The sequence below is a fragment of the Panthera onca genome, chromosome C2, assembly GCF_046562875.1.
Source record: "Panthera onca isolate mPanOnc1 chromosome C2, mPanOnc1 haplotype 2, whole genome shotgun sequence".
NCBI lineage: Eukaryota > Metazoa > Chordata > Mammalia > Carnivora > Felidae > Panthera > Panthera onca.
The window spans coordinates 52,649,692-52,673,853 of NC_138347.1; the positions used below are offsets into that span (position 1 = coordinate 52,649,692).

Here is a 24,162-nt window from a genome sequence, read left to right on the forward strand (position 1 = left end):
GTTCTCTGCACATCAGAGACAATCTAAGACAGCCTTCAGAATCCCCAAAGTTACACTGTTGCCAACTTCTCCCTGATTTTCAAAGATGTTAATGTAATAACCAAAATGGAAAGGACTTCAGATATTCAAGTGAGAAATCTAATACGATGTCTGTTCAATGCCAGGCATTGCTCTTGGGGATACAAAGATAAGAATATTTTGTCCCATTCCTTTATTGTTGCACTTCCATCATGCTAATAAAACGCTATGTACTTGAAATTCATGTAACTTTAAATTTTATTACGGGGGCACCTGGGTGGTTCTGTTGGTTAAGTGCCCGTCCAACTCTTGATCTCATCAGGTCATGATCCCAGCGTCATGGACTTGAACCCTGTTTTGAACTCTGCACTGACAGCACAGAGCCTACTTGGGATTCTTTCTCTCTCTCTCTCTCTCTTTCTGCCCCTCCCCCACTCATGTGCACGCTCTGTCTCTCAAAATAAGTAAATTTAAAGAAAATAAAATCTGGGGCGCCTGGGTGGCTCAGTCGGTTAAGCAGCCAACTTCGGCTCAGGTCATGCATGATCTCGCGGTCTGAGAGTTCGAGCCCCGCGTCGGGCTTTGTGCTGACAGCTCAGAGCCTGGAGCCTGTTTCAGATTCTGTGTCTCCCTCTCTCTGACCCTCCCCCATTCATGCTCTGTCTCTCTCTGTCTCAAAAATAAATAAAAGTTAAAAAAAAAATTAAAAAAAAAAAGAAAAGAAAATCTATTGCAAAATTTGGTATCTATATAGCACATTAACATTCTATAAGAATGAGAAAAGTGGTCTGTAAGAAATAGGAAAGAATTACACTTTTTGCAAAAATAATTTTCTTATTTTCCCTGTATACCTGGTAAAGGATTCACCTCATTGGTACCTAAGCTTTATAAACTGTTTTCACTTCTTGACCAACCATGGGAGTACCACCAGTTGTCAAAAAAAGGTGTGCTTTTATAATGATAGGAAATAGAGGTGTGTATCCTGTCATAATTTAAGGTACAGATGGAGATCATCTTAGAGTCATTACATATTTAAGCAACTTGCTATATACTGATGAAAAAACAAAATGTCAAATCAGAAAATAGTTTTCTTGGGCTGACATCCCTGCATCGGTGTAGTACATGAACAGATTTTAAAATACATAATAAAAGTTCCACATCTAGGATACAAAGTAGTATAGAAAACAAGCACTATATTGAAAAATAAAGTAATTTCTTAATTCTCATTAGTTTGCATATCTGCAACCACATATCTAAACCCTCACAACTGAAGAGACCGTTTCTTCATTTACAGTCTTATGCTCTGCGATGGTTCTAAGTTAAAAGGAATTAGCATTGCAGTATGGGAAACACTAAACAACTTATAAATTAGTGAGGTAATTTTTTATTATAATACCATACATACAATAAACAGCTTTGGTAAATTACTTTAATAGCAAGTGAAAAACACATTATTATGACTTATAATTTGTATTCTTTATTTTAATCATGTTAAAAATTCTGGAAACTAGTTGTTCTGTGGCATGTTTACATGAAGTTTGTGTTTGTAATAATGATTTTGTTCACTGAGCAAAATTGCTTTAAAGGGAAGTATCTTCCTTGGTTGATAGAATTTTAAAATAGGAATTTTATTACCTTTTTTTTTCTCTACTAAGATTAATGATTTTTATCCCCATATGAAATTTTCCTACACATTGTGACGGATGGGTAACAGTGAAAGATAGTGTTCATTCTGTCTTGTTTCCTCAGTAAATCATAAAATGGTATTTATTTGTGTTGCAAATTGCCTTAGCTTTGCGCTTTGGCACCACCTGGTGGACAAAATATCTTTTTTCCCCCTCTACAGTTTAAAATAGCCCCTTCATACTCTATATCCAATTATGACACATCTTAATAGATATTTAATTGAAAACATATTTACTATTAAAAACAGTTGTGAATAAACTAAGATGAAAAATCTGAGATGTTTCCTAAGTACTATTGCCAAGTTAAATCCCTGAGGCTTTTAAACTTCATGAATATATACAGATTTGTATAGTATGTTGCATACATATGCTAAAGTTGTGGGGGTTTTGACAATTTAATTTTTATCATCTAAATTTTTCCTCGATAAAAAATTAAGATCAGGAAGTCTTCTGTACCTTAGTAGCAGATTATGGTTTGAGTTAGATTGTCTATACAAAATTCAGAGTAACCACTTGGTAAACACTTTACAAAGAATTTTTATGCTACAGATTCCTGTCTTGTTAATATTTTATGTGTAATTAAAATTAAAACCAGTATATTAACCATTGCTACTATAAAATAAGCCATTTTCAGTTTCATTTTTCTACTTTTAAAATTTAGTTGTGGTCTTATATGTATTAGTTCTCAGTTTTTAATAGTTTTTTAAAATTTTCCAGAGGTTAAATTTGACAGTATTTTCAATGAAAAACACAAATATATATAAAGCTAATTTTGAGAATTTTAAAAATGATGATCTTTGTGTAGTTCCATGTGACTGTGAAATAGAGTATAATTTTTTTCTTATGACATCCAGTTAAGAAGAGAATATCCTTTCAGATTCCACTATGTTCCTTTGGGATACACACTTATCTATTCCCTGGTAAAATTGAGGGGTCTATAAATTTGAATGTGTGACATTCCAAAGCTTAGTAGCTAAAGAAGAATTGTTGCTATTTAAGTAGGAAGTATGTTCTAGCTTCATACTTTCTATAGTCATATAAGATAAAATTATAATAGATAATCTTCATTAAGACATATATCTTGAACTAAAGTTATTTGCTTGGTTACTTCAAGAAAACATTTAAAATCTCTCTTTTTTCTTCCTTTCATCTAAAGGCCTTGGATGGTATACTGTAAATTCAGCATATGGAGATACCATTATTATGCCTTGCCGACTTGATGTACCTCACAATCTCATGTTTGGAAAATGGAAATATGTAAGTGTGACCTACCTTGGACTTGGTTAACTGCTTCTAGTTTTTGATTTTTGTTTGTTTGTTTATGTTTGTTTGTTTTTGAGATACTATTCCTTCTGTGAGTAAATGTGAATTTCAAATTAACATAATGGCAATATTCAACTGTGAGTACAAGTGTAGGAAGGTAGAATTAATGTGTTGAATATCTCAAAAGAGTAATTCCTAAGTCTTACATAAGAAGTGCTATTTTAAAATAAAGCCAATAAACACGTAATTCTTAGATCATATTAGTCTGAAAGATTTAACCTTAAATGTTAGAGGCAGAGGAAAAGGCAGAGTTCCAGAGTAAAATCAGTGGAATATAGGACAGAGCTCAGTGAAAGACGGCAGCCTTTCTCCGTATACTCATGTTCTATTTGGTGTGGCTATTGCAAAGGCAAAATACACTAGTTGCTAGAGTACCCAAATATTCATTGGGAATTAGTCATCAGCGTTAGAAGCTTGTTTTTAGTATTGTCTTAGGAACATATTGATGTGGCAGGTCCTTTTTACATTTAACATTTGTTCCTTTAGTCATTTCTTACGGATAACACATCATATCTTCTCAGGTGTCAAGGTACAGATGGGTCTGGAAATGGAGGGTAGATATCCTGGTAGATGGATATAGGGTGGCTAGGTAACATCTAATGATACAATGTTTCAACTTAATTACCGAAACCAACAAAAGGTAGCTGTGTGGCACAATTTCCTAAGGCTGAATCACATGAGACTCATGGTAGTTTGCAAGCTTAAAGTAGCCATATATTTCCTTGAACACAGTAGGCAGTTTTTCCCAAGTTCCCCAAAATGTTAAAACGTATTTAAATAGGAAAAAAAAAATCCTATGGTCAAATAATTTTTGAAAACTTTATCACAATACTTCTCAGAGCTTTTCACACACTAAAATGCATTATGAATTGTCTAAGATTGATTCATTTCTTAGATTTTTTTAACCACCAACTTTTTCTTTCAAGTATCTGCCAGAACAAACATTTTGCAGAACACACTTTGGGAAATGTACTTAAGGTTGCACTCAAGGAAGGATAGAACACAGTCTTTCAAAATGTACGTTCTTAAGTCAGACTGACATATTCTGCCGTATACTTGTGGGATTCTGGACACGTGAATGAACCTCCATTGTCTCATCTATAAAATGAGGTGATAAGAGTAATCTTCCTTACAGTGTTGTGAGGGTTCCATGAAGTAATTCTTATCAGAATATTGACTGAGCCCTTGGCACAAGGTACCTGTTACGACTGTTGGGCTGTGGATCTCTAAACGTACGTGCTTGTACGAGGGTCATATGGAAGCAGAGGAAGGGGACTTCCTCTGTGCTCTCCTTCTGATACCTAGATCACAGTGGGCAATTTTGAACTATTTCTGGTTTCTTATTAAACTAGAAATAGGAAGCTATGGCCTATGAGTCTATTCACTCCCCTAAAACTCCAAGTGAGTCTACCACATACTTGACCTGTTGCGCCAAACTTCCTGCCAAAATGAATGGAACGCAGATGGTGAAACACTGTAATCATAAACATTCCTGATGATAATTCAGGGAATAATTTTCACCTAAACTGAACTGGTACAGTGGTAGTGCAAACAATAATGACAATTTTCAAATTGTTAATTAAGCCAAAAGCTTCAGCAATAAACTGATGAGATATGTATGAAGTACCATGTGCTCTAAAAACAGTGTTGATTTGTAGACATAGTACAAAGGCTCTAATTTAATGAAAGATAAATGGTAGGTTTGGAAAGAGTGAAAGGGAGCAAACAGGGGAAGGATGGATTAGCTTTTCCCCACCTGCACAGTAATCCCCTGTGAATAGAGATCATAGTTCCCTGAGTCCACACCTCACCCCCACCTCTTCTCCAGCATCTGCCTCAGTGCCTGGGACAGAAGGTATCTGACAGCTATCAAGAGCAGTACGGTGCAGTCATGATGGAGCTAGGGTGTGGAACTTCAACCTTGGCTCTCCTGGGACACACTAGCTGGGCTCCTGGATGATTTATTTAAGCAACCTCTGTCTGTACTGTGTAATCTGTAAATGGATCTAATATTGCAACTCTAACCTTCAGGGTTGTTATGAGTATTAAATCAGTTAATGCATGGAGAGCCCAAAGAAGATACCTGGCATATAATTAAATGCTCAAAATTTAATAACTATTATTCATTATGTAAATGTTTGAATATAGAAATATAAGGGACTGGTTTAACATCTTTCTCTCAGTGAAGGAATGATTGAGAGCAAGGATTTGCTTTGTAAACCATGGGAAAATTAAAAAATTTAAGGAGAATATTATTGATGTATTCAGATGTTCAACCAAATAAAACTTTTGGACTCTAAAATTAGCTTAGTAATTACCTTGGCTTGGGGCGCTATAACAAAATACCATAGAGTAGGGAGCTTACACAAAATATATTTATTTCTCATAGTTCTGGAGGCTTGGGAATCTAAGCTCAAGGTGCTCGCAGGTTTGGCTCTTTGTGAAGGTCCTTCTTATTTGCAGAGGAATCTAAGCTCAAGGTGCTCGCAGGTTTGGCTCTTTGTGAAGGTCCTTCTTATTTGCAGACAGCTGCCATTTTGCTATGTGCTCATATGACCTGTGTTTTCATGGAGAGAGAGACCTCTCTTCCTCTTCTTATGAGGCTACTAATCCCATCATAAGGGCACCATCCCAGGACCTCATATAAACCTAATTACCTCTCAAAGGCTTCCCCTCCAAATATCAACACACTGAGGGGTTAGGGCTTCAGCATATGAATTTGGTGGTGACACAAACATTTAGTCCATAACAGTAATAAATATTAATAATTCTAAAAATGTAACTTCCCACAGCACCTTGAACTTTGCCATGTACTTTAAAATATTTTATCATATTTTATTTTCTCAAAGGCCTTGTGAGGTAAGTTAAAGGGATTGGCTGCTATTTTAGAGTAAATTGCTTATTTGGTAAAAAGATTTTTGTGGGAGCAAAGGAAGAGATGAATTATATGTCTCGGGCTCTTGGCATAATTGTTCATGTCAGATTATATTTTATTTTGATAATAAGTTTTTACACGAAAGCTCTTTGAGCTAAGTTTTATGACTCAGATAGCAAAACTATGGATTTTAGTGATTGATCCTGTTGCTTAATGGACATGATTGTTTCACAAGGGCAAATACTGTTCCTCCATGAAGACTCATTAAATTATGTTATGAGTAAAGGTCAGCTATGTCAGTTTTGGCTGAAACTAAAAGGTGTGGACATTTGAAGTATGTGGATTAAAGTAATGAATATGCAAAAGATAACCGTCCAGGATTTCTAAATTAGTGTTTGCAGCCCATGTGTATGCTTGCTGGGAAGGTTAGCTGAATATCATTTTGTACATTTGCATGTTTGTTTTCATCTATTTTTTTCTTTTATATTAGACCTAATGCCAGCCCTTGTTGGTTTCAGAACAGTCACTAATTCTGTTGTTTGGATGCAAGGAAAGTTAAGACTCCAATAGCTTTGTCTTTCCATTTTCACATATTTAAACTGATAACCTGTAAAAGAACTTACAGCCTCTCCTCTTATGAAGAGTAATTTTCTGTAACCAAAGAATTTATGTGAAGCTCATATCCACAATGACTCTTCGTAGACAGAACTATAAATATTGGTAGAAGAATATGGCCAAGGAAATTGTGTTACTTTGGATGTAATCCTGAAACATCTGAATATGCTTGTTTTTAAAATGTGTTATTTTAATTTTTAGGAAAAGCCCGATGGCTCCCCAGTATTTATTGCCTTCAGGTCCTCTACAAAGAAAAGTGTGCAATACGATGATGTGCCAGAATACAAAGACAGATTGAGCCTCTCAGAAAACTACACTTTGTCTATCAGTAACGCAAGGATCAGTGATGAGAAGAGATTTGTGTGCATGCTAGTAACTGAGGACAATGTGTTTGAGGCACCTACAACAGTCAAGGTGTTCAGTAAGTAGTCTGGGGTGTAACTGCTAAGTGGGATTGATGGCTTGTACTAGAAAATGTTCTTTAGAAAGAAGAGTGAACTCTCTGTGGTGTCTCCACAGCAGGTATCTGTAAAGAGGACTTCTAACAATCTTCATTCTGCTCATGCATGCTGTCAGTGAGGAAAACCAAAAACCTGAATTTCAAATAGGAGTTTTGCAGTGACGAACTAGAAGAACATTCTCTGTTGTTTTGTTGGGTAAAATTTCCTGTGATATGAAGTACTACCAAGTGAAAACTGGCATGTGATCTTTAACTTTCACTGACACATACAAATAAATGTTCTGTGAAATATACATAGCTATATGATACACATATCCGTGCATATCAGGCACATACACACACACACACACACACACACATATATACATACATATATATATGTATTAGACTGAATAATATAAAATTAAGATTTTGATATATAAAAACAACAAAATACAGGCAAATCCAAGCCATGTTATAAATGAGAAATCTAAGCTTTCTGCATGTGTACATATGTATAGTACTATATACGCACACACATGCACACACACACATATATATCCTGGCCTTTAATGCCGTTGCTATATTTCTTCAAAGTGTTCAGTTGTATTAGCAAATTGCTCCAAAATTAAAAAAAAAAAAAAGCTCACCACACCCTGAATGTGTATGTGGAATACACCAAGGAGAAAAAGTAGAGTAGGGTTGGAAGAAGTCGGCAGAAGAAACTTGGAGTAATTACTGTAGTCATTATGGCAAAGTTACTTTGCCTAATGATAATATATAGTTAATGTTACTGTGCAAATAGCTATGTAAATGAGTGACTTGAGAAGTTCTAATTAAAACATTTTATCTTTTAATATTCAAATAAAAATCCCACCTCCTATTACATCATAATATTTTAGAAATTACAGGGAGAAAAATAGGTCACAAACGTTTCAGGATGCCAGTCTTTTTTAATTAGGGTAGAAGGTCTCAGTTTTCAATTTTTTCCCTGTTTTCTGATAACTTGACCGCACCTAGAAATTATTAAAATAAATAGGGAAGACAGAAACCTAGAGGGGCTTGCTACTACAGAAAACAATCATGGATTTTCCCCATTTTTCTTAGCCGCATAACAGCCTATGCGACTAAGGAGAACTGTCCCTAAGTATTTACATAGATTTCAAAGCTCCTATGGGCTCATGACATGGATTCAAAGAATGTTTGTACTATCAAAGGAAACCTTTGTTCTCCAGAACCTTGTAAAAGCAATTATATGTTTCAATTGATTACCTTTCAGCTTAGAAGGCACTTTCCAGAAAACATCCACCCTTTTCAGTCATTTTATGACTCAAACCAAATTCCAAGTATTTGCCAGTCATGCCTTCCATTAAATATCCCAAATAATATGCATCCTTTATTTACCAGTGTTCCATGTATTTTTCTTTTTCTTTCTTTCTTTCTTTCTTTCTTTCTTTCTTTCTTTCTTTCTTTCACTTCACTTTGATGTTATTAGGAAGATGGATGGTGAACTTCTAGGGACACTTTTTGTAAAGAGAATAAACCAAAATATTTTTTTTTTATTAGGCCATGATGTCATAAATATAAGTACACAACAAGAATGTCGCACAGTAGGTAGAGATTAAGTCACAGCTCCCTGAAGTTTATGTGTATTGATTTGTCATTGTCGGGTTTCTTTTTCACTGTGTTAAAAATTATCAAATAGCAAGATGGTCTACAGGAAAGTTGAGAAAATCCAGGTTGTTTCCTTTAGAAGAATCATTTGTGACAATTTTCAGAATACACTTTAAAAATATCATACAGCAATCTGAAAAAAAAAATCCAGTTGGTCTACTTTGATAAAATTTGTATGCTATTTTGGAATACAGAGGATTTCCATGATTGTGAAAACAAACTCACACCCCACATACTGTCAGCACCTCCCTACCCCCCCTCTCTTTTGAATGTTGTTGAAAACAAAGTGATTCTCAGAAACAGAATTTGCATTCTAGGCTCTGGGCCAGGGAGAATTTAAACAGACAAGTTACACACTCTTGAAAATGGCATTTTATATTAGAAGCTGTGGGACCTCCAAGTCCAATTAAATGAACAGCGCAGCTCATGATAAGGAAAGTGTTTGCAAAAGCATATAGAGGCTTTGCTTTTTTTAAAAAAATAATGAATTTACTTTGGGTCACATTTTGTGAAGCAAACAACAGCTGTGACAGGGAGGCTTTTATTCTGTGCATGTATATATTGCAGGCACTTAAGAGTTACTAGACTCATCAATCAGTCCTCTGTTTCCTTCTGTCAAATCACCTAGCAACATGCACTGTGTACTATAGAATCAAGTATGGTTAACGTGAGCTAATCCCAGATCAGCTTGCTGCAGAGTGCCATCCTCATGGGCAAACTCAAACTGTTTTTATTCAAAGTGAGGCCATGACTGATGACTCTGTTACCTCTGATGTAGGTTTGTTTGTTTAGTTTTAAACTGTATCTCAGATACAATAGTCATGCCCATAAAGCAAGCCAGATTCAAATAAGTCCCATTTTTTATTGCCACTAGTACAGCTTTTTATTTTCTTTTTCCTTTTTTTAAAGTTTATTTATTTTGAGAGAAAGACAGCAAGCAGGGGAGATACAGAGAGAAGGAGAGAGAGAATCCCAAGCAGGCTCTATGCTGTTAGCACAGAGGCCTAGTGCAAGGCTCAAACTCATAAACCATGAGATCATGACCTGATCCCAAACCAGGAGTACAACACTTAACCGACTGAGCCACCCAGGTGCCTCTTGCACAGCTTTTTAAAAAATAATTGGATGGCATCAGAATTAAACTGTGTTTGCATTTAATGCACATTTGAAGTTCATAAAAAAATTTCAGAAACAACAGTAGAGACTTTAAAGGTCTGAAAGATTCACTGCAGTCATTGTACAAAAGTCTTGGAGCTCAAAAGAGTACCCAGATTGCCAACTGGCTGTCAGTAGTTTAACAGAAACATCACCGACTGGTTATCAGAAGACCTGGCTTTGTTAGGTCTGCTGCTAATTTCTGACTTTGGGGAGGTTTACTAGTCTGGCACTACGATTCTCTCATCAACAGTAAAATGACTGCTTTGAACTTGTGGGTGGTTTTCCCACTGTGTTCCTAGGATTTTCTTGAGTAGCTAATGAAGAGGGCTGGTAGGTCAGGTGAGGCACTGCTTCGATTAGTTAGCCTTCCACCCACTCGATATTTCAAAGTTTTTTCGTGATAATTCATTTAGGAACAACAACATAAAAGGGAGAATGGCTCTAGCTCTAAAAAGGCATTTGAAAACCACAGTCTAGGCTAATTGGTAAGCCCTCCTGTACTCTACTGTCTGGTGTTAAAAGGAAGACTGTTTCCATGACAGAGTCGGTGGACACTTGGACCAGCTCTTCCCTTAGAGATGGGCAGTGCTGGTTGACTTCAAACAGTTACTTTAGAGCTTTCATTTGAACACTGTTCTCCATGTTTTATTAGAACTGAGCATCCTTCCTCTCCCCCTGCCCTGTAAAAGTTAATCAACCTGCAAGGAATTTTTTTTTTTTTTAACTGAAGGAAGCAGAAAATGACCTATTTAACAAATGAGACCTACACAGTATATTTTATTTTGATTCTCTAAATATAAAAAGTACTTTCCCCATCTCTTGAGGAAAATAAGCTATAAGAGGTAAAGTACTCTTACAAAGTACAAAGTACTTTATGACAAAGTACTTTATGACAAAGTACTGAGAAGCTCTCGTGAATCAATGTAACCAGTGCACCTTTTTTTTTCTTTCTTTCCTCCCATATCGAATTGAGCTGTCCTATGTGTGGTGTTTGGTAATAGCACTGTATATTGTGGGTGATATAGGAAGTTTTGTCTTCATCACTTCATCCTCAGCTGGCTGTGATGCTCTTGCAAAATTATTTTACTAATGCAAATAAATTTCTTGTATGACTTTTCCTTTCAATTCTACATTCAGTTATGAATCCCTGAATTATAGTAAGACATAATTCATGTAAAGTTTTTTTTTTTTTTAAACACTTCGGAATCAATATGCAATTTTGCTAAAATAGTACGTGTCCTCTTTTATGGCTCTCCAACTAATACCCATTGATTGTTACAAACTAATGTAAGAAAATTACATATAAAATATCTAGTGGGTTTGCAACCAAAGTTTGGGAGAAAAGAACTCAAAGAATTCCAGTAGCTATTACCATTATTCCACAATACCCACTGTGACTCTTCCAAATAAAAAAAAATGAGTTACAAAGTGGAGTGGCCTAAACTTTAAGCACTCTTCACCAGGTTTCCTGTTTTTTCCAGTTTCATTTTATTGAAAAAACTATACATTTTAAAAAATGTTTATGGAAGAAACGTAAACATGGCCATGTGTAAAGGACCAACATTTGTAACACAACAAGTATTTATGATCTTATGTGCACTGGACATCACAAGGTTACGAAACAGAAGAATATATATATATTCTGCATAAGAGGACATATGTGCCCAGCCGTTGTGGTATATAGTTTTTTTTTGGCAAACTTAGAAAGTAATGAAGCTTAGCAACACCACCCACCTACATTTTGTATTAAGAGCCTCAATTAAAAAAAAAAAAGGAACCTCAGATTTTTTTTCAGTTGATTTTTCATATCTCTTTATATATTCCAGGCATAGATACTACTGAAGGGGAAACAAACAAAAAAATTGTTCTTTTTTTCTTCTTAATTTTGATTCTTGATTGACTACATAAATTAATTTAATATCTTACCTCTCTTATGCTCTCAGAGAGGTATCACTAAATAATTGATTTTGGTTCCCAGAGAACTTTGGCTTACTTACTTAAGCACCAAGAATTTTCATCTTGTTTTAATATTTTGAATGTAGCCTTCTCTCAAATGTTTTAGACTTTGGCTTAAAACATAAATTCAGAACGGAATGTAATGTTTTATCGGTAACTCAGGGTTGTAATTGTGGACATTAATGACTTTACATTAAAATAGTGATAACACCAGTGCTTAACTGATATATGGAAGGCTTTAGTCCCCTACCCTGTGTTTCCCAGAAATTGCTGTTTATTTTGACTTTTTTTTGGTCCGCTTTTAATAATTTTTTGGTCACATTTCTAACAGCCAGAATATCAGGTTTCACTTCTTGTTTGTGTTAATGTAATTGTCTCTGTTATACCTTTCCATTCTTCTGTATTTTGTCTATTTTCTCTTTCTTATGTTTTGTTTCTAATCCGTATATTTAGAAAACAATCATCTTATGAAAATTGAATTAGAATTATATTTCTAGAGTCAATAGACTCAATAGTAAGTAGGTGCTCCTATAATTAAAGTGCACAAGCTGAAGACATAGGAAGATATACTATTATTATTCATTGTTCCAATTTATAATATAAAATACTTGCAAAAGGGAAATTAACTCTTAATATTAGCATGAAGAAGTTTGCTTTTTTTTTTTTTTTTTACATAGTCTTGGTGATATCCATTTTGCCGTTCCAAAGACTTTTTGTCTTCATCTTTATTTTCTGTAATTGTCTGGGTTGGCAGCATATCTGATAACTGAATTGCAAATTGAGTAATAATTATATAAAAGCCAATTTAATCTAGTTTGGTAGTAAAAATTAAAGGTACTAGAGACAGTAATCCATTAGACCATGAACAAAAGAATAACTGGTTGTTTTTATTTGTGTGTTTATATGAAAATAGAATAGTTTTGCTCCTTGAGATTCACAAAAATCAATACAAAGAGGCAAATTCCATTTTATATAGACTAATTGTTAAAACAAATTAAAAAGTCCATCAGTGATAGATATGTAACATCAAGGAATAAATAAAGTTTGAATAATGCCTTATTGCTAAGATTTTTAAACATTTATTTATTTATTTTGAGAGAGAGAGAGAGAGAGAGAGAGAGAGCAAGCAGGGGAGGGGCAGAGAGAATCCCAAGCAGGCTCCGTGCTGTGAGCCCAGAACTGATATGAGGCTTGAACCCAGGAACAGTGAGATCTTGACCTGAGCCAAAACCAAGAGTCAGATGCTTAACTACTTACCCAATTGAGCCACCCAGGTGCCCTGCTGAGATTTTTAATCAGTTCTTTCTGAGGGCTCTCTTAGAATGGATGCTTACAGAACTTCCTATATTTAAAAAAAAAAAAATTTTTTTTAACGTTTATTTATTTTTGAGACAGAGAGAGACAGAGCATGAACAGGGGAGAGGCAGAGAGAGAGGGAGACACAGAATCTGAAACAGGCTCCAGGCTCTGAGCTGTCAGCACAGAGCCTGACGCGGGGCTCGAACTCACGGACCGTGAGATCATGACCTGAGCCGAAGTCGGATGCTCAACCTACCGAGCCACCCAGGCGCCGTGAGAACTTCCTATATTTAAAATGCTCTTTCCATTATCTCAGTTCCAAATTTGAAGGATATCCCCACATTTAAAGTTTCGTAATGTGACTTCACTTTAAAGATGAGGTTTGAGATACACAGAAAACTTGAGCTTCTATATCCCTTAACTCCTTTTAGTTACCATGATTTTAGAGCCATGATTCTCAGTGTGCCTGAGAATCTTATAGGAAACTTGTTTTAAAAAGTAGATTTATATAGGACTTCCCTAGATACTCTGATTCTGCATTTTTAACAAGTACCCACTGTGGATTCAGGTCTTCACCTAAGTAGCTGGAAGTTATTAGTAAATAGAAAGTACACATGATAATCAATTGGAAACAACATTCATATTAGTATATTAACCTCTGTTTCACTATCAAATCCATATTCACTGTTTATAAAGCATTCAGAAAACATTACCAGTATTTTATTTAAAGGTGTAATAGGCATTTAAAATAGTATTTAATATAATAAAGCAAATATTGGGAGGTAGTGGGCTAACCAGATACCTTAATTACAGATTATATGGGGATGTGGTCTTTATTGCTTGTGCTTGTTTTTCTTTGAATAAGTGAATTCTTTTTCTATAATCCAAATCATAAATGTCTTTTTGTTCCTTCATGTGTACTTAATACCTTTCTCTACTTAACTTTAGAGCAACCATCTAAACCTGAAATTGTAAGCAAAGCACCTTTTCTCGAAACAGAGCAGCTAAAACAGGTAAGAACTTGGATTAATTGCCTTCACTTAGCTTAATGTTAAATGTCTTCTCCTGGCTTCAGATGCCAGGACAAATAAGGATAGACTTTGCTCTTATGGAGGTGGCAAGGTTGCCAGTGCCAATCAGAAAGTCTGCCCGAGTTAGAGTGGGAACACGGAGGGTGATGTAATCATTTCTGAAGGGAGAAGAGTGGGGAAGAATCAGACATCAGCCTTTCTTGTTTGAATGAACTGAATGTTAAGTGGAGTCGTGAAAGATGAGTAGATTTTCTCCAAGCCAAGGGTAGAAAGGCTTTCCAACAACATGATATACTATGACATGAAGGAGAATGGCATTTTTAGGAAGCATCAAGTTATTCACTTCGCTGGAACTTTGTGTAGCAGAACAGTGGGCAAGAGAGTACAATAAAAGATAAATCTGGAGAAGTAAAGAGAAGCTGGGTTATGACAAGCCTTATGTAATGGTGGGAGTTTGGACTTTATCCTATTGACAGATCAAACTGTTGAAAAGTTGAGGTAAAGATGTGGTAAGATCAGATTTGAACAATCGCATTAGCAGAAGTGTGAAGAGAGGCTGTATTGAGAAGGGACAAACTGGAGTTTATATTTGGGCTAATGGACTAATGATATTATTTTCACTAACTGAAATACCTAAATTTTCCTTTGTGAAGAAAAAAAACAAACAGTTCTTTGAATCAAATTAAATTTTTCTGCATAACAGGGGTGCCTGGGTGGCTCAGGTTGGTAGAGCCTCCAACTCTTGGATTCAGCTCAGGTCATGATCTGGTGGCTTGTGAATTCAAGCCTTGCCTCAGGCTCTGTGCTGACAGTGTGGAGTCTGCTTGGGATTCTCTCTTTCCCTCTCTATCTCTCTGTCTGTCTCTCAAAATTAATAAATAAACTTAAAAAAAATTTTTTTTAATCTTTAAAAAATTTTTACTGCATCACATTTTTTAACAATGCTAGCTATTAAAGTTATAACACGTTTGCAAAAAAGTGGTGGGAATTATAGATTTGGTAAGTATATAAGTGTATGTATCTGAACTTGATATAGTACAAGACTGGAGAGGCAGCCCCACTTAATGACTCTTGCATACTAAGATCTGTGAACCATGGGAAAAGCCAATGTTAATGTAGTTATGTTATTTAGTTAATGTTAAAAATGAATAATGTCTAAATGAATTTGGTAATGCTTTTAAATGAATGTGATTTTATTAAAAGTGGCAGCATCTATTGCATATTTTTAAATGGGCAAGACCATAATTTTAAGTATGAGACCTTGTTTTTAATGCAAGAGAGCATTTATTCAGTCCCTCGTCCATGCTCAGATAATGAATGGGTCAGGGAACCTTTGGAAAAACTGCATCCTCTGAGGAGTCTAAAACTTTCAAATTGACAACCACTGATGGAAACAAGGTAGCAACATTCCCTCTTCTTTTTGCAGTTGGGAGACTGCATTTCAAAAGACAGTTATCCAGATGGCAACATCACGTGGTACAGGAATGGAAAAGTGCTACAACCCCTTGAAGGAGGTGGGTATGCAGTGGGCAATAAATTCAGATGACCTATTTTGACTTTCTCTTCTCTTGGCATTCCTTAGACTGTCCTGCATCTAAACATATTGCCCTCTTTGATCTATGACTCTATGCTTTGTTACTTTAAGTAACCATTAAGTCATTAAGTGATTCTTTAAAACATCATTTTAGCCCTTGTGTGGAAGAATCAAGAGCAGAGAAAAATTATTTCTGTATATGGCATGTTCTAGACATTAATTAAAGTGAGTGGGAGATAGGATTCCAGGACTCTATTTCTGTCTATTTCTCTGATTTCATCGTTCTGAAAAGACATTCTACCTCAGTACATGTCAATTTTCCCTCCTGTTAAATATAGTAAGAAGGACAAAACCACTTCTCAAAGATTTTGCGACATTCTATTAAGTGTTGTGATTTTCCAATGAAAGATGCTATCATTAGTATTCTTATTTTCTTCAGTGGTGGTCATAATTTTTAAAAAGCAAATGGACCCGGTAACTCAGCTCTATACCATGACTTCATCCCTGGAATACAAGGCAACCAAGGCTGACATACAAATGCCATTCACCTGCTCTGTGACATATTTTGGACCATCTGGCCAGAAAACAGTTCATTCTGAGCAAGCAATCTTTGATATTTATTGTAAGTAACTATATAATTATGCAATTTAATTTCTGAGAGTATTCAAACGGTATTAATCTTCTAAGTCCCAATCCACATGCTCTTTGAATTCTTCTTTCAACCCCCCATTTCTGTTCTTCACTCAAATAATATCTTTCTCCTTGGAAGACCTTTTAAAATGAATGCTTAACTATCCTATGAAACCTTTCACTTTCCATTTGTCATTTCTGAACATCTCTTCTGTATTCTGCTAGATGCTAAATTCCTTAAAGACATGATCTCTGACTTAGTCTGATCCCTTTGGGTAGTCCTTAGCCTGGCACACGGCTATGAATTTTGTAAGAGTTCAAAATGCCATCTGATTACTTTCTGAATGAATGACAGATGAATAGAGGCTTATGACTGATTGGTCTTCTAGATATGGGATTTCCATTTTAATGAAAAAATGTATTTTAATAATGAGATCAATTGCATAAGTTTAAATAGGATGTTGTATTCCAAGACATTTGGTTAACTTTATTTAATAGATTGGAAACATAGAATATTATACTAAAAAGGAACCTTCTTGATCATCTGATCTAACAACATTATTTTACTCAGCAGTAAAGTGAGGGTCAGAGACTTGACCTAAAGTGCCGTGGAGACTGGGTTAGAATCCTTTTCTGCAATGTTGTTCTCTATACTGTAAGGCAGGTGCCAAGACTCAGAGCAAACATACTCATAATGCAGACCCAGTGCAGTGTGTTTCTAGAAGAGGAGCTTAACTGCTTTTGGTCTCAGTTTGGAAAAAAAAAATAACTCATAGTGTTGTTATGGAGATTAAGTGAAATCACAGATCTAAAATAGCATCCTATATCACTCATTAAACTCTTGTTATTAAGTTAGTGTTATTATTACTATACGATCATTATTACTATGTAAGCATAGAACTAGAGATATCACTTTTGGAGAAATGTAAGAAAGCATGTCATTATTTTTAAAAAATGAATCAAAACTTCTTATAATACTACCGTATGGGTAGAATAACCTAGTACTTCTGCATCTACTCTGGAGAAAGAATAGAAATGCCAGTTGAGCCTTTGGAGAGTTTTGTCTCATCTACATTTCTATTTTGGTTCCATAAAATGCAGAATATTATATAGAAACAAAACTAAAATTCCACTCGCCCTAACAAGAAGAGATTGTTTTGCCTTAAACGTTGTATGTAAGTTTCAACTTGACTTAAAAGCGAGGATTTAAAAGATTTCACTATGTACAGCTTATCTAACATCAAACTATTATTTCTGTAAGTAAAGGCAGAATTCTGTCTGTTCAAAAATATCCAGTTGGAAATAAACTATCTTGGTGTAAGTGCAAGAGTACAAGATAGGAAAGAGCATCAAGATGAGTAATAAGGATGGGGAAATTGGCTTAAGAAAAAACAGGAATGTATGTATCAGTCATGAGGAGTTGGGTAGGCAGAAAAGTCCTTGGAAGAATAAGAAGGAAATGATTTTATTGTGGCTGGATGTGGGGGGGAGGGGGTGCATTTGGCACAGCTTTTAAGAAGGCAAAATGTATGCAGTGCTGGGCTTCACAGTAAAGATATAAAAGTGCTTAAGATATAGTCCTGGCATTCAAGGAGTTTACTACTCCAATAGAGAAACAAGATAACTACATCAGGAGGAAATTGTCAGTGCAAGGTTGCAAGTGGTAAGTGACACTCAGAACTCAGTAAAATAGCCCCCAAAGCTCAGATGCCCAAGGACAGTGATTCTCAGGCTTTTGTGTGCATCAGAATCACCAGAAGGACTTAGAACACAGATCACTGGATCCTGCTCTGAAGTTTCTCATCCAGTAGTTGTGGGGAAGGGTCCAGCACTTTGCATGTGTAACAAATTCCCTGGTGATACTCATGCTGTTCATCAGAGGACCACACTTGGAGACCCACTGCTCTAGGTGACTTCAGAGAGGAGAAGGAGGGAGCTAAACAGAAAGGACAAAGAATACATTCATAATATAGAAATTTGATCAATTTATCTTGAGAAAGATGCACTAGTCTACTCCTACCCTTGTCTCCCTTACCCTGTCCAGTCAGTAATAAAGTTTTATAGAATCTAGTTCTTTAATCTTTATGTTTGTCTGATTCTGCCTCTGACGCTGCCTAAGAATATGCCACCATTTGTCATCGCCAGTATTTCTGTGATTTCCAAAATAATATTCCTTTTGTTCACTCCAAACTGCCCTCCAAGCTGCTGCCAGAAATATCTTTCTAAAAACAAATGTGACCATGTTAGTGCTGTGTGATGACAGTTTTTTAATGACTCCTCAGATCTCTCAGATTAACCTTCACACCCCAAATATTGTTTCTTCCATGTTTTAATTTAAATTCCAGTTAGTTAACATACAGTGTAATATTAGTTTCAGGGGTAGGATTTAGTGATTCATCACTTACATACGACACCAGGTACTCATCACAAGTGCAGTGCCCTCGTTAATCCCCACCACCCATTTAACCCAACTCCTGCACATCTCCTCTCCAGCAGCCCTCAGTTTGTTCTCTATTGTTAAGAGTCTGTTTTATGGTTTGCCTCTCTCTCTTTCTTTTCCCCTATGTTCTTCTGTTATGTTTCTTAAATTCTATATATGAGTGAAATCATATGTTTCTTTCATAAAATTGTCTTTGATTTATGTTGCTTAGCAAGATACTCTCTAGCTCCATCCACACCATTGCAAATGGCAAGATTTCATTCTTTTTATGGCTGAGTAATATTCCATTATGTGTGTATGTGTATGTGTGTGTATATTCCATTGTGTGTGTGTGTGTGTACGTGCATACAAACACACATCCCACTCTTCTTTATCCATTCATCAGTTGATAGACATTTTGGCTCTTTCCATAATTTGACTATTGATAATCCTGCTATAAACATCAGGGTGCAAGTAACTTTCAAATTAGTATTTTTGTATCCTTTGGGTAAAGGATAGTGCAATTTCTGGGTCATAGGGTAGTTCTATTTTTAACTTTTTGAAGAACCTCCATACTGTTTTCCAGAGTGACTGTACCAGTTTGCATTCCCACCAATGGTGCAAGAGGGTTCCCCTTTCTCTGCATCCTTGCCAATGCCTGTTGTTTCCTGTATTGTGAATTTTAGCCATTCTGACAGGTTTGAGGTGATATCTCACTGCAGTTTCGATTTCAGTTTCCCTGATGATGGGTAATACTGAGCATCTTTTCATATGTCTGTTAGCCATTTGTATGTCTTCTTTCGAAAAATGTCCATTCATGTCTTCTGCCCATTTTTTAACTGGGTTATTTATTTTTTGGATGTTGAGTTCTATACATTTTTGTATATTTGGATTCTAATCCCTTATCAGATATGTCATTTGCAAATACATTCTCCCATTCTGAAGATTGGCTTTTAGTTTCATTGATTGTTTTGTTCACTGTGCAGAAGCTCTTTATCTTGGTGAGGTCCCTTTATAGTTCAGGTTTCTTTTGTTTCTCTTGCCTCAGAAGACATATCTAGACATATCTATGAAGAAATTGCTACGGCTGATGTGAAAGAGGTTACTGCCCTTGTTGTCCTCTAAGATTTTGATGGTTTGCAGTCTCACAGTTAAGTCATTCATCCATTTTGAATTTATTTTTGTGTATGGTGTAAGGAGGTGATCTAGTTTCATTCTTTTGCATGTTGCTGTCCAGTTTTCTCAGCACCATTTGTAAAGAGGCTATCTTTTTTCCATTGGATATTCTTTCCTGCTTTGATAAAGTTTAGTTGATCATATAGTTGTGGGTCCATTTCTGAGTTTTCTATTCTGTTCCATTGATCTGTGTCTGTTTTTGTTCCAGTACCATACTGTCTTGATGACTATAGCTTTATAATATAGATTAAGGTTCAAAATTGTGATGCCTCCAGCTTTGCTTTGCTTTTCCAAGGTTGCTTTGGCTATTTGGGGTCTTTTGTGGTTCCATACAAATTGTAGGATTGTTTGTTCTAGCTCTGTGAAAAATGCTGGTGGTATTTTGGGTAGAGATTGCATCAAATGTGTAGATTGCTTTGGGTAGTATCAACATTTTTGTTAAAATGTTTTTATTCTTCCATTCCAAGAGCAGAGAAAGTTTTTGCATTTCTTTGTGTCATCTTCCATTTCTTTAATGAGTGCTTCATAGTTTTCAGATCTGTACTCTGAAAACTTTTACCTCTTTGGTTACATTTATTCCTAGGTATTTTATGGTTTTTGGTGCAATTGTAAATGGGATTGATTCCTTGATTTTTTTTGTTCTGCTGCTTCATTATTGGTTTCTGGACATTGATTTTGTGTCCTGTGACTCTACTGAATTCATGTATGAGTTCTAGCAATTTTTGGTGGCGTCTTTCAGGTTTCTACACAGAGTATCATGTCATCTGCAAATAGTGAAAGTTTGACTTCTTCCTGGCTGATTGGATGGATTTTATTTCTTTTTGTTGTTTGATTACTGAGACTGGAACTCCCAGTACTATGTTAAATAATAGTGGTGAGAGTGAACATCTTTATCTTGTTCCTGATGGTAGAAGAAAAGGTCTTAGTTTTTCCCCATTGAGGATGATATTAGCTGTTTTTGTTGTTGTTGTTGTTGTTTATGTGGCCTTTATTATGTTGAGGTATATTCCCTCTATCCCTAATTTCTTTAGGGTTTTTATCAAGAATGGATGTTGTACTTTGTAAAATGTCCTTTCTGCATCTATTGATAGTATCATGGTTCTTATCCTTTCTTTTCTTAATGTTGGTGTATTAACGTTGATTGATTTGCACATATTGAACCACCCTTGCAACCAAGGAATAAATCCCACTTGATCATGGTGAGTGATTCTTTTAATGTACTGTTGGATTCAATTTGCTAGTATTTTGTTGAGAATTTTTGTGTCCATGTTCATCAGGGATATTGGCCTATAATTCACTTTTTTAGTGGAGTCTTTGTTTGGTTTTGGAATTAGGTTAATGCTGACCTCATAGAATGAGTTTGGACGTTTTCCTTCCTTTTCTAGTTTTTGGAGTAGTTTGAGAAAAATAGGTATTATCTCTTCTCTAAATGTTTGGTAGAATTCCCCTGTGAAGCCTTCTGGCCCTGGACTTATGTTTGTTGGGAGATTTGTGATTATTGATTCAATTCCTTTGCTGGTTTTTGGTCTGTTCGCATTTTCTGTTTCTTCCTATTTCAGTTTTGGTAGTTTATATGTTTCTAGGAGTTTATCCATTTTTTCCAGATTGTCCAATTTGTCGCCATATAATTTTTCATAATATTCTCTTATAAGTGTTTGTATTCTTGTTATGTTGGTTGTTATTTCTTCTGTCTCATTTGTGATTTTATTTATTTGGATCCTTTCTTTTTTCTTTTTGGTAAGTCTGGCTAGGGGTTTATCAATTTTATTAATTTTTTCAAAGAACCAGCTCCTGGTTTCATTGATCTGTTCTAGCTGTTTGTTTGTTTCTGTATCCTTTATTTCTCTTCTAATTTTTATTATTTCCCTCCTTCTACTGGCTTTAGGCTTCATTTGTTGTTGTTATTCTAGCTCCTTTTGGTGTAAGGTTTAATTATGTATTTGAGATTTTTCTTGCTTCTTGAGGTAGGACTGTATTGCTATATACTTCTCTTTTATGACTGCTTTTGCTACATCTCAAAGGTTTTGGACCTCCATGTTTTCATTTTCATTTGTTTCTCTATATTTCCTTGTTTTTTTCTTTAATGTCCTGTTTGACCTATTCATTCTTGAGTAGGATGTTCTTTAACCTCCATGTATTTGTGGTCTTTCCAAATTTTTTCTTATAGTTGACTTCAAGTTTCATAGCAGTGTGGTCAGAAAATATACATGGTATTATCTCAATGTTTGTTACTTGTCAAGGCCTGATTTATGACCTACTACGTGATCTATTCTGGAGAATGTCCCATATGCACTTAAAAGAATGTGTATTCTTCTACTTTAGAATGAAATGTTCTTGATATATCTGTTTAGTCCATCTGGTCTAGTGTATCATTCAAAGCCCTTGTTTCCTTGTTGATTTTTGCTTTGATGATCTGTCCAGTGATATAAGTGGAGTGTTAAAGTCCTCTTCTATTATTGTATTATTATTGATGTATTCCTGTGTGTTTGTTATTGTTTTACATATTTGGGTTCTTCCAAGTTGGGGGAATAAATATTTACAATTTTTAGGGCTTCTTGTTGGATAGACCCATTTATTATGATATAGTGCCCCTATTTACCTCGTTATAGTCCTTGGCTTAAAATCTAGTTTTCTGATGTAAGAATTGCTACCCTAACTTTCTTTTGGCATCGATTTGTGCGCTGAATGTTTTTCTATCCCCTCACTTTCAATCTGCAGGGGTCCTTAGGCCTAAAATGAGTCTCTTGTAGGCCGCATATAGATGGGTCTTGTTTTTATTTTTTAATCAATTCTGATACCCTATGTATTTTGATTAGAGCTTTTAGTTCATTTACACTCAGAGTAATTATTGATATATATGAATTAAGTGCCATTTTATGACTTGTTTTGTCATTGTTCTGGAGATTTTCTCTGTCCCTTTCTAGTCTTTGTCATTGTCATTCTTTCTTTCCTATTCAAAGAGTTCCCTTAAATAGTTCTTACAGGACTGGTTTAGTGATCACAAACTCCTTTAATTTTTGTTTGTCTGGAAAACTCTTTATCTCTCCTTCTACTCTGAATGATAGCCTTGCTGGATAGAGTATTCTTGCCTGCAGATTTTTCCCATTCAGCATGTTGAATATATTATGCCACTCCCTTAGGACCTGCCAAGTTTCTGTGGAGAGATCTGCTACTAACCTTATTGGTCTTCCCTTATAAATTATGGACTTCTTTTGTCTTGGTGTTTTTAGGATTTTTTTTATCTTTATATTTTGTAAATTTAACTACAATATGTCTTCGTGTTGACCTGGTTTTGTTGATTTTGAGGGAGCTCTCTGTGCCTCTTGGCTTTGGATGTTGGTTTCCTTCCCCAGATTAGGAAAGTTTTCACCTATAATTTCCTCAAATAAAACTTCTGCCCCTATTTCTCTCTCTTCTTCTGGAACCTCTGTGATCTGAATGTTACCATGTTTGATGGAGTCTTGGGATTCCCTAAGTCTGCTTTTGTGAACCAAGCTTTTTCTTTCCCTCTTCTCTTAACACTCCCAATTTTGATATGCCTTGAATCTCTTGCAGCCATGGTCTCAATCTTTACCACTTCACTGTATCTTCTTCCATCTTGTTCTGTTTTCCAGATGCCTCCCATAGAATACTGCTTACTTGCCTATCCATTTGCTGTCACTACCTTACTTTTATTTTCTAGCAAACACCTACTTATTCTTTAAAACCCAGCTATAGCATCAACTCCTACAATATCCTTCCCAGTCTTATGCATCTATAAGCTACCAATGATCACATTATATGCAATTTTTATGTTGTTAGACCTTATAAATAGATTGAAAATCATGCTGTTTTCAACTTTATAACTTTAGCACTTAGTGCCTGCACAAAATAAATATTTGCTAAACAAATGAATTCATGATTGGGCAGAGCATAAATGGAAAGATGGGACAAGGAAAATTTAAAATAGACTCTTGCTTATTATGTAGTGGTATATATAGGTATATACTTGAACTAGTTGAAGGCAATTATGGGTACAAGGTTAAGAAATTTTTATTTCAATCTTCACATATTGGTATCACATGAAGGATCTTGCATATCATTGTAATATTCAAAACACTACTTCAAAACTGATTTAAAGGAAATATGTATGTGAAGGATTAGAATGAGGGACTGACTAAAGTTTGAGGGTAGTATTTCAGGTAGCCTGTGGGAGAACTTGGATTATAGAAGTGTTAGTAGGAATAAAAGGAGAGAATCAGATGCAAAAAATAGTATTAATCACTAAGACTTGGTGACAGAGTAGATAAGAGAAAGGCAGAATACCTGGCAGAATGATTTACTAATGGAC

The 24,162-nt window shown here is 35.4% G+C and overlaps 1 protein-coding gene across 2 annotated transcripts in view; it reads left to right on the forward strand.

Moving 5' to 3' along the window:
- ALCAM (activated leukocyte cell adhesion molecule) overlaps positions 1 to 24,162 on the forward strand; it is a 209,884-nt gene that overhangs the window by 152,726 nt on the left and 32,996 nt on the right. For both annotated transcript variants that reach the window (XM_078452976.2, XM_060640129.3), the window contains exons 2-6: positions 2,860 to 2,960; positions 6,718 to 6,937; positions 13,991 to 14,055; positions 15,500 to 15,587; positions 16,047 to 16,229. In XM_078452976.2, the coding sequence (XP_078309102.1) occupies positions 2,860 to 2,960; positions 6,718 to 6,937; positions 13,991 to 14,055; positions 15,500 to 15,587; positions 16,047 to 16,229 (657 nt within the window). The remainder of the gene's footprint in view (positions 1 to 2,859; positions 2,961 to 6,717; positions 6,938 to 13,990; positions 14,056 to 15,499; positions 15,588 to 16,046; positions 16,230 to 24,162) is intronic.